The sequence below is a fragment of the Elephantulus edwardii genome, unplaced genomic scaffold (genome assembly GCF_000299155.1).
Source record: "Elephantulus edwardii isolate Elephantulus edwardi_28Jun2011 unplaced genomic scaffold, EleEdw1.0 scaffold00047, whole genome shotgun sequence".
NCBI classification, from domain to species: Eukaryota; Metazoa; Chordata; class Mammalia; order Macroscelidea; family Macroscelididae; genus Elephantulus; species Elephantulus edwardii.
The window spans coordinates 19959570-19970723 of record NW_006399797.1 but is presented as its reverse complement, the minus strand read 5'-3'; the positions used below and the strand labels follow the sequence as shown (position 1 = coordinate 19970723).

Below are 11154 nucleotides of genomic sequence, written 5' to 3'. Positions count from 1 at the left end.
TATTATTTTTTTTTCCTACCAGGAAGGAAAAAGTCCTGGTAACTGGTTTAGCATTCAGATGCTAAAGGTTGAGAACTGGAACCAACTTAGAGTCTTTGGGAAGAAGATTTGATGATCTGCTTCTGTGAAGATTACAACTAAGAAATGCCTACCTGGCAGTTCTAGTGTGTCACAAGGGCTGGCTCTGAATCCAAAGGGATTCAATGGGATCCAACTCTAACTCTACTCCAAGCGCATAAGAACTTGCAGTTTTAGGAACACAGTGTAGCTTTATCGGTAAAAAGCTCCATCTAGCAGTTGAAAAACTGGCATATGTTCCTTACATTCTTCCCTTTCACTAAAAAGATATTAGCTTTTACAGGGAGTGGATGAGAGAGAAAATTGTAGAATCCCATTGCTATAGGTTAAGGTAGATGTTTGCATTCTACTTTTTACCATGAAATTTACTGTTCTTTGGACAGAACGTGGAGTTGCAAATTTGGTTGAACTCATCACAGTTTGAACTTATGGGAACTCTGCCAAGAGTCACTCACTGGGCCACAAACCACAAGCAGCTGTTGGAAGCAAAAGAGCAATAAGGACAGAAGAAAACAGGTTCACTGCATTGTTATCAAGAATGGGTTTCCCAGAGATGTGCTTCGTTTCATTGGTTGGACTGTTGACCACCAGGCCTGTACTTTCATCCAAACCTAAAATCACAAGGAAACAAATATGGTGAAAAATCTAAATGGCTTGACTGAACAAACAAGTAAATAAATTAAATATAAACTAACTTTTCTCCTCCAAAGAAAACAATCTATTGGAGTCTTGGTCACTTGTTAAATACTTTTAGTAGATCATTTATGTTGTAAGAAATACAGAACCTTCGATTAAAAAGGACCTCTAAGAATAAATGGGTTTTAGCACACGCTGTAACTGTTCTCTCAATGTCCTGAAATGCCTTCCAAAGTAGAGAGAGAACACAGAGAGCAGAGGTTTTGTGAAACCAGCAGGTTAAGTCACTGCCTAGAGATTCTAAGACTTGTGCGGCTCCTGAGAAGAGGGGTCCCATTAGAGGTCTCAGCAGTGGACACACAGGACCCCGCATGAAATTGTCACAAAGAAGGCAAAGATTTACTGATATAAGCTGCCCACATTTTTTCAACTTACACAGTATGATCGGTACCTTCTCTACTTACAGAGATACTAATCATTTAGTGTGAATTAAAATAAGAGTACTTCAGCGAGCTCTGGTGGTCTGTGGCAAGAAGCTGCACTGCAATCTGAGAGGTGAGCAGTTCAAATCCACCAGATGCTTTGCTGGAGAAAGAGGAACAATCTCCTCCTATACCAGTCAAATCTGATTTGACGGTACACACACACAAACACACAGACACAAATAATAATAATAAAAAAAAGAGAGCTTCCTCCTTGGCAGCTAGTTAAGGCTAACAAAAGCCAGAGGAAAAGAAAACTTAACTCGTAGGCAGGGGAGGAAGAGCATAAGCAAATTACCTTTGAGCATGAAGAGTACTGGGGAAAAAAGAAAAAAAAAGAAAGAAAACCAAACAAACAAAAAGCAAAATTTATAATAATAATAAAGATTTTAAAAAAAGAGTACTCAGAAGACTACTCGGAACTTTTTTCCAGACTCCCCGTGTCTCTATGTTAATCAAAGGAGAAATTATAGCTGATGACAGCATGGAATAACTGACATATAATAATATGTCAGTATAATTACTGATGAGAAATCTCCAGAAGCAAAACATGCAAAAAAGTTTTCAGAAAACTGACTCCCACCTAACACGGGTGGTGCCAGTGGAAAAGTAGGTTAGGTTAAAGCAATAATTATCTCTTGAACAAACTTAAAAAAACATACAGAAGAAGGTGCAGTAAAGTTATCTGATCCTAAAATGGCCTGCTTACCCAAGATTAGATGACGTTCCATAAGCTATTTATTTCCTCTGCTATTTTTTACTTGTCCCTATTTTATACAGCTTCCAATTTATTCCTTAGCAGTATTAGGTTTTTTCCCCCTACCCTTTTTGGTCAAGTACATTCTCTTTGATTTTGTTGCCAAGGTCGTATATATATTCTTTTTTTCCCCAAATGTATTTTCCATATTAAGACAATAACGAGTTTCCTTACCAGTAAACTGCATTGTAGCTCCTAAATATGAGTCCAAAATTGATCCTAATAGTCCAGCCAGACCACCAAAAGCAATAATTGGCCACTGGGGAGCAGAAATGTCTAAATCATTTACAAAAGCCAACTGTGTGAGAAAGTAGGCGATGCCCACAAAGGTACCGCCAAGGAGACTGGATAGAAGGCCCACTAATGTGACTCCTCCGTTTGTCCCTGAAAAAGAAACATGCACAAAATCTGGTTAACAAACTGCAAAACATAAAGCCAATGAAACCAAGAATTTTTGGTACCTGTTCATTCAAAATGCTCTGGTAATATCATGAGTAACATTATCAAGCTGCTAATAGAAAGGTTGACAGTTTGAATCCACCAGGTGCTCAAAGGGAGAAAGATGGGCAGTCCTCTCTCATAAATATTTACAGCCTCATAAACCCAATGGAAGATCAATCATAAGTTAGAACAGACTTGATGGCAATAGGTTTGGGTTTCTTTGGTTTAGCAAATTGAGACTAGATTCTTCTTTAGACTTCATATTTCTGTTGCTGAGAACATGCACCTCAAAGCACACACCACCAACTTGACAGTTGCTACATGCACAGTTCAATGACAATGATTACACTGCTCAAATTATGTACCCATCCTCACCTTCCTTTCTGATCTGTTCCTCCTCTATTAACATATATTCACTGCCCCTAAAGTTCCTACCTAGCCTTTTGAATTGCTGATTTCAGTTTAATTTATATACATAGTTCTTCTAAGAGCATAATGCCAAGCCCTCTGAGAGAAGCCACCCAAGGGTTTCAGTTGCTTACAGGAAGCAGTCTGTGCCAAAGTCCTTCCAGTGGTCCAGGGGGGCAGAAGCAGTTCTCCAAATCTTGCATATGCCCACCTAAGCAAGTGAAAGGATTTAATGTGCAGCACATAACCAGTAGTAGTTGTCACACATGTGGCAAGGAGGTCCAAAGTTCATTTTCCCACTGCTGCTGAAGTGGTAGAAATTAGTCAAACTCAATATGAAGTGAATATAGGTCTACTGCCATGCAGTCACAATCGACTCATAGCTGACTCACCATTGAGTTTCCAAGAATTTAAACTGCTTCTTGTGACTGAGATATTTCACTCAGCATGATATGCTCCAGGGTTCTCTACATTGTATAATGTTTTTTTCAAGTTCATTGTTTTTCAGTGCTGCGTAGTATTCTATTGTGTAATTATACCACAGGTTTTCTATCTGTCCATTTGTAGATGGGCACTTAGTTGCTTCCATTTCTTTGCTATTGTAAATAGTGCAGCAATAAACATGGGTGTACATATGTCTGCTTGGATGGTGGTTATGGTTTCTTTAGGGTATATTCCCAGTAGAGGAATTGCTGAGTCAAATGGTATTTCTTTTTTTAATATCCAAAATTCTGTTTATTGAGATGATTTCCACTCATCTTGATGGTTTTATCTTAATGCTGCTTCCATCTGAAGGAGCATCCTTCTGTAAGCCTGGCTTTTCCTCCTGTAGGCTCTGCACCAGGTATTTCTTCTTATGTTTCCTCTTCTCCTCTTCTGGAGAGAGATGAAGATCCTTTGTGAGAGGCATGTTGGCAAACAGAGGTCACCGCCAGAAAGGATTAAAAGTTATTTCTATTTCCGACTTTTTGAGAAAGCGCCAATTGTCTTCCACAGTGGTTGCACCATTTTACACTCCCACCAGCAGCGCCAATACTGCATAGCATCATTGTTATAAAGCAAGTCTGACAAGGAGGGTTGGGAGGAGAATAGGATAAGAATAGATAGATAATAACCATTGCATTGGAACAGATGAAAGAAAGAATTGTTTAAAATGAGTATGTGATTAGGCATTATATGTACAACAGCCCAGAATAAGAGCTGTATCATTGCAAAGAGGATTTGGGGAAGTAGGTAGGTAGTTGTGCAACAAGGAATGAATATTTTTTTTAAAAAAGTGAACTAGGGGAGCAGGAAGGGGCAGTGTGGGGATAAAATCTGCAACTCAAAATGAATAAAAATCTAAATTCTCTGTAAATGTCCGTTAAAATCACAATCAAAAGAAAATTTTATTTTTTTTTAAAAAGAATTTAAACTGCATGAGAGGAGATGACCCATTTTTCTTTGCGGAGCTGCTAGTGGACTTAAACCTCCAGAGACGTGGTCTTCAGGTTATCAGCACCACTCCCTGTGAAGTAGACCACCAGAATCAGCAAATGAGGGATGCAAAAATATTAAAAATAGCATCACCAAATGCTGATCTGGATCAAAGAGTCCAAGAAGGACCTCCAAATGCTAGTGTAATAAGGATGTTGTTGCAGGAAATAACGAAGGCATTCCATTTTCAAGACCACTGACCGTGACCTTATCCTTTTAAACCTCTGGCACTGAAAACATCACCTCTCGAACTTAAACTAACTGGGATGTCTCATGAAATTATTAATCTATATCAAGGAAACAAATGGGTGCAGTGTTTAGTTGCAATCAGGTGCTCTCTGTCTCTCTCTTTTAGTCACTGCTGTAATCATACTTCTGCCAGAATATTGTGTTGACAGCAATTCTAGTAATCATGGGTGCAATCCTTACTTTCAACCCATGTGATTTTACCATCACCATTAATCTTCTCCTGTCCCCTTCTTCCTGCTCCAGGTAACTATGAATAAAATTCAGTCTATACATTTGCCTTTTTTTTATGTAAGTGATTCATTCATTATTTGTCCTTCTGTGATTGACTTACTTTGCTCAATATAATGGATACTTCAAATTCCACTCATATTGTAACATACATCAATACTTCAACTTTCCAACTGGCTGAGGAGTATTCATTGTATATGTGTGCTACATTTTGGTTATCCATTTATCTGCTGATGAATAATTTGGTTATTTCCACCTTCTGGCTCTTTTAAAGTCTGCACTTTAAAATTTCGGGGGAATATACCATTTTTAGTCTTTCTGAGAAAACGACCATGTTTTCCATAATAGCTCTATCATTTTACATTCCCACCAGCAACAGATAAAGTTCCTCTTCACTATGTTCTCACAGAATATGTTCTTTTCTGTTATTGTTTATTTTGTTTTTTATCTTAGTCAACCTAACAGGAATGTAATGGTATCTTGCTATGGTTTTGATTTGCATCACTCTGATGGCTAATAATGCTAACCATTTTTTCATGTGTCTGGTATGCATTTCAATGTCTTCCTCAATCCTTTGTGTAGACATTTCACAAAATCACTGGGTTATTTATCCTTGGTTGTTAAGCTGTCACAATTTTATATATACTTTACACACTGGAATTTGGTTAAACACATGACATTTGGGTCATATATATAGTGCAAATATATTTATAATTCTTAAATCTTCTTTTATTTGTTGACTTGTTTAGCACTATACAAAATTCAGCTATATATTTTCTGATCCCGACTAAAAAATCTACTTTGTCTAATAGTAAAATAATGGCTCTGGTTTTCTGTTTGTTTGGTGTTTTTTTTTTTCATTTCTCTTTGAGTCAATATTAATTTAAAGAGCTCTCTTTAATAGCCTTTAATATTTTCCATTTAAGGAGACTAACAAAAATTTTTAGAAGGCTCTCAGATAAGATATACAAGAAATCAAAGTTTCTAGGTTTTATCAAGGGAACTCAAATCAGGACTCACCAACTGGAACTTTTTCCCAGGTTGTAATCAGCCTTGGTGGGCTTTTACTCAGAACAGTGCCAACTTCTGAAGCCCATGTATCTCCAGCAGAACAGGCCAGTGCAGCCAACAGAGACAGACACATCCAAGAGGCTGTGTGCTGCTTGGAAAAGTCAATGGGGATTTCCCCGGGGCCACTTTCTATCATGTACAGCAGAGCCAGCTCTGTGGGCACAGCTCCATTACAGAAAACCTGAACCCAGTTCCTCTGCCCACCTACAAACAACAAAGCAGAGATAAAATACAAGAAATGTTTTCTTCTCAGGAGAAAAATCATACAATTAGAGGAACTTACATTTTAAAATTTAAGGAAAAGTTACTCAGTTTAAAAGTAGTATGGCATCTTTGTATATATGTACTATAATTAATAAATAAAAAGTAACTAATGATAGGTCTTAATGTTTCTAAAATTCTATTACCTGTTGTGTAATGTGGTACTAAAATACACTAATGTCTAACTTAACGTAATTCTCATAAAATTTATCAACAGTCTAAACACTTTTAAATTAGGACAAAAAAGCTTCTATTTTAAGTAATGTCAAACTTAATTCATTTTACCTTCTTTATATTCTGAATCAAGACGTTTCTTTATTTCTCCCTTCCATTTAGTGAGTTTCGAAGAAGAAAGGAAAAACATCAGCAAAGAGGTAAAAAAACTGAAATTTGCAATGGTCAGGATGAATCCAACCACAAGCCCTGAAACAGATACATACAGGCAGAATTTTAGATCATATAAGAATGCTGTGAAAAAAGAACGGATGTTTTAAAAGTTATTTTCAAAATTTTGGGGATCCAAGGAGGACTGTTATCTTACAATAAGAGTGAAGTGAAAAAATCGGGGTTTAACAGACTTGCTCAGCACTATCCAAGATCCTATGACCCATGGTTTGCACTGCTGTTGCTCAGACTTCGTTCTCACCAAAACAACCTTCTAATTATAATCTGACTTCTCAAGTAGCATGGCTACAAGAATAGGACATGCCTGAACAGTGATATTTTTATTCCAGTCAGTCTAGTAGTTCTATATTTTATCAGATTAACAATGTGGCATTCCGGCTCATACATTACCAGTCCTTTATAACAATAAGCACCATTATTTAGTTTTGTTGGCTTTGATCAGCTGTTAAATACTTAACAGTGTGAGTTTCTCAGAAGGACTGCACACCAAATCTGAATTAAGAGGAATAAGGCCACCTTTGTGACAAAGGGCAGGTCTTTCCTGGCATCACCTCAACTTGCTACACTTTCCCATTATTATGTCCTTTGGGGAATTAAATGCCACAAAATGAAATACAAACTCTCCAGTCCAAAGACTTGATGATAAATTGTCTATGGTAACATCTTTAAAAGAACAAATTCAATATACAGGAAAAGCTTCCTTGGATCATATAACCTGCACAATGCTTCACAAGCTACAAGCAGAAGCAGGAAACTACTACTAGTTACTTATATATCAAGTATTATTACCTCCATTATCAGGCCAGAAAGCAACTTGCCCATGGTCACACAACTAAGAAGTGGCAGAACCCACATTTAACAACAAGGGTTATAACATTCCAGTCTGAGTATGAAACTTTATTCCAATTTAAAATGATTATGAACTTCATAATATCAACATCTATGACACTTTGCAAGAGACCAACATATGCCAGAGACAAATGATTTAATTGTCTTATCTTGGTTTTATTACCCTTTATCTTGCAAATAATGGGCACTTAATTGTTCAGAAGAGGACAAAACCAAACAATCAAAAATCAACAAAAAACATCCAGAATAAAACTCACTGCCACTGAGTTCATTTCAACTTTTGGTGACCTTATAGGATGGAGTAGACTTGTCCCACTGGGTATCTGAGATTGTAAATCTTAACAGGAATAGACTGCTCACCTTTCCCCTGTGCACAAGATGACAAGAAGATTAATCTTCTTGAGCAGAAGCAAACTTAACACTAAAAAGAGACGAATGCTCCTGTAGATTACTGAAGCACAAGTTAGTTAGGTGCTGTCAAGTTGAGCATGATGCTTAGTGACCCTATGAACAATAGTTTTGAACCCTGTTCTATTCCATGCAATCCTCACGCTTTCTGACACAAAAGAGCCCATTGCAGCAGTCACCATATCAATCTACCTGGTTGAGGATCTTCTCCTTCATTGACCTTCCACCCTTTGCAACATCATAACCTTCTCCAAGGAATAGTCATCTCCTAGCAACATGTCCAAAATGTGTGAGAAGTTTCATAATTCTTTCTTTTTAAAGTTTCATAATTCTTGCCTCCAAAAAGCACTCTGGCTGCACCATTTCTAAGACATATCTGTTCATCCTCTTGGCTGTCCATGGGATGTTCAATGCTATCTCCAAGACCAAAGCTCAAAGGCATCAATTATTTTTCTGTCATTCTTACTCATTGTCCAGGTCTCAGATGCATAGCTAGTAATCAGAAAGACCATGGCCTGAATCAGACGCACCTTAGTCCTCAAACTGACATCACTAGTCCTCAACAATTTGGAAAGGTCTCTAACTGCAGATTTTCCCATTGCAATGCATCTCCTTATTTCCTAACTGCTTGTACCAAGGGTGTTAATAGTGGATCCAAGTAAGATGAAGCTATTGACAGTTTCAATCTCCTCTCCACCCATCATGACCCTGCCTGTTGGTCCAATGGTAAGAATCTTTATTTTCTTGATACCGAGATGTAATCCATACTGAAGGCTGCATTCCTTGATCTTCTGCAACAAGTGCTTCAAGTCCTCCTCACTTTCAACAAGTAACGTTGTGTCATCTGTTTAATGCAGGTTATTGATGAGTCTCCCTCCAATCCTGATGCCACACTTCTCCTCATAGAGTCCAGCTTCTCAGATAATTTGCTCAGCATAAAGACTGAACAGGAGTGGAGAAAGTATACAACCATGACACACTCCCTTCCCAATTCCAAACCATACAGTGCCCCACTGCTCCATTCGCACAACAGTTTCCTGATTCAGGTATAGGTTCCGCATGAGCACAATCAAGTGCTCTGGGATTTCCATTCTTCTCAATGTCAGCCACAACTTGTCATGATCCATACAGTCAAATACCTTTGCATAGTAAAAAAAACACAGGTAGACATTCATTTGGTAGCCCTTACTTTCAGCCAGTATCCATCTGACATCAGCAATGATATCCTTGTTGCGACAGCCTCTTCTAAATCCTGCTTGAACTTCTGACAGCTCCTTATTTATGTACTGTTCCAGCCATTTTTAAATGATCTTCAACAATATTTAGCTTGCGTGTGTTTGATAATTTCCACAAACATACAGTCGGATCACCCTTCTTGAGAATGGGAACACATATCGACATCTTCCAATCCATTGGTCAGACAGCTGTCCTCCAAATTTCCTGGCATAGACTGGTGAGTGCATCCAAGGCTGCATCTGTTCATTCAAACAAGTCAATTGGTATCCCATCAGTTTCTGGAGCTTTATATTTTGCCAATGCTTTCAATGCAGTTTCTACTTTCCCCTTCATTACATTGGCTCCTGTTCATAGGATACTTTCTAAAATTTTTCAGTGTCAATCAATTCTTTCTGGTACATTGAGTGTGTGTATTCTACCTATTTTCTTTTGATGCTTTCTGGGATATTCAATATATTGCCCAAAGTCTCTTTTTAATATTGTGACATGAGGCTTAAATCTGTTTTTCAGTTCTTTCAGCTTGAGAAATGCAGAGTTCTTTCTTCCCTTTTTATTCTCCAATTCCAACTCTGCACATTCTTAGAACATTGTTCTAAGTGGTACAACATTTGCCTGTACTGTACTGTACTGTACTGAGATTATGGAGATTTCTGTGATACTGAAATCTGTGTTATTGGTGTGCCAAATTCCAAAAAGGTTTCCAATTATGGTTTTGGTGGAGCTCCCTGATTAAGATAGCCTAGGAAGCAGGATGGGCCATATACTTCCTAAATAAAAGGCCTTTGAAAACCCTATGAACACTAAACAAAGAGGATAGTTATAATTGTGTAGTGATAAAGTCCAGAGTGGAAGTCAGTTCAAATGAGGAAAAGCAATAACAAACACCATTTAAAAACTGAATATGGAATGTATGTAGCTTGAATGTGGAAAACTAGAAATTGTTAAAAATTAAATGGAACACATGAATATTGACACACTAGGCACTAGTTAGATGCAATGGATCAGCTTTGGCCGCTTTGAATCAGATAATCATATGGTATACTATGCAGGGTATGAAAAATAGAAGAATGGTGTTGCATTCATAGCCAAAAGTCAATTTCAAGTTCTATCCTGAAATACAATGTTATTATGAGTGATAGGATAATATCCATATGGATACAAGGAAGACCCATTAACTCGACTATTATTCAAATATATGCTCCTACATCTAGAGCCAAAGAGAAAGAAACTGAGAATTTTTACCAAACTTTGCAGTCTAAAATTGACCAAGCATGCAATCAGGATGTGTTAATGATAACTGGTGACTGGAATGCAAAAGCAGAAAACAGTGAAGCACAAACAGTAGTGGAAAATATGGGCTTTGTGATAGAAATGAAGCTGGAAATAGAATGACTGACTTCTGTTTTTGCAATCATTTATTCATTGCAAATACTTTTTCCAAAAGGCACAAAAGATGACTTTACACATAGATTTCACCTGATGGGCTGCAGAGGAATCAGACTGACTACATTTATGGAAGAAATTGCTGGAGAAAACCAAAATCAGCAGTCAAAACAAGACCGGGGGCAGACTCTGGGTCAGATCATCAATTACTCATATGCAAGTTTAAACTGAGGCCAAAGAAAATGAAAAATAAGCCCACAGGAACCAAAATATGATCTTGAATCAATTCCATCGAATATCATGATCATCTTAAGAATAGGTTTGAGGTTTGAACATTAATGATAGAAGACCAGATGAGGTGTGGGATGATATCCATGAAGAAAGCAAAAGGTCATTAAAAATAGAGGAGAAAGAAAAAATTGAAATGGATGTCAGAAGAGATTCTAAAGATTGCACTGGAGCATTGAGAAGCCAAATCTAAAGGAAAACAGGTTGAAGGCAAAGTGTTGAACAGACTATTTCAAAGGTGTGCCCAGGAGGACAAAGCAAAGTATAATAATGGAAGCACAAGAAGCTCCTGGGACAAGCTGAAGTATGTTGTTGTTGTTGTTGTTATTATGTGCCATCGAGTCGCTTGCGACTCATAGCGACCCTATGTACAAGAGCTCTAAATGCTGTTCTATCCTGTGCCAACCTAGCCATCTCAAACGCACTTATTCCCACCACTCCAGTCACAGAATCAATCCATCTCATCAAAGGTGTTCCTCTCCTTCGCTGCCCCTCCAC

At 37.7% G+C, this 11154-nt stretch overlaps 1 protein-coding gene across 1 annotated transcript in view; it reads right to left on the bottom strand.

Annotated features, from left to right (window-relative positions):
• Nucleotides 1-525: 525 nt before the first annotated feature.
• The window catches only part of LOC102849864 (transmembrane protein 19-like), a 28500-nt gene continuing 17871 nt past the window's right edge, over nt 526-11154 (bottom strand). The window contains exons 3-6 of the mRNA XM_006886091.1: nt 6373-6510; nt 5776-6030; nt 2128-2337; nt 526-689 (exon numbers count right to left, since the gene is read on the bottom strand). Coding sequence (XP_006886153.1) covers nt 526-689; nt 2128-2337; nt 5776-6030; nt 6373-6510 — 767 coding nt within the window. The remainder of the gene's footprint in view (nt 690-2127; nt 2338-5775; nt 6031-6372; nt 6511-11154) is intronic.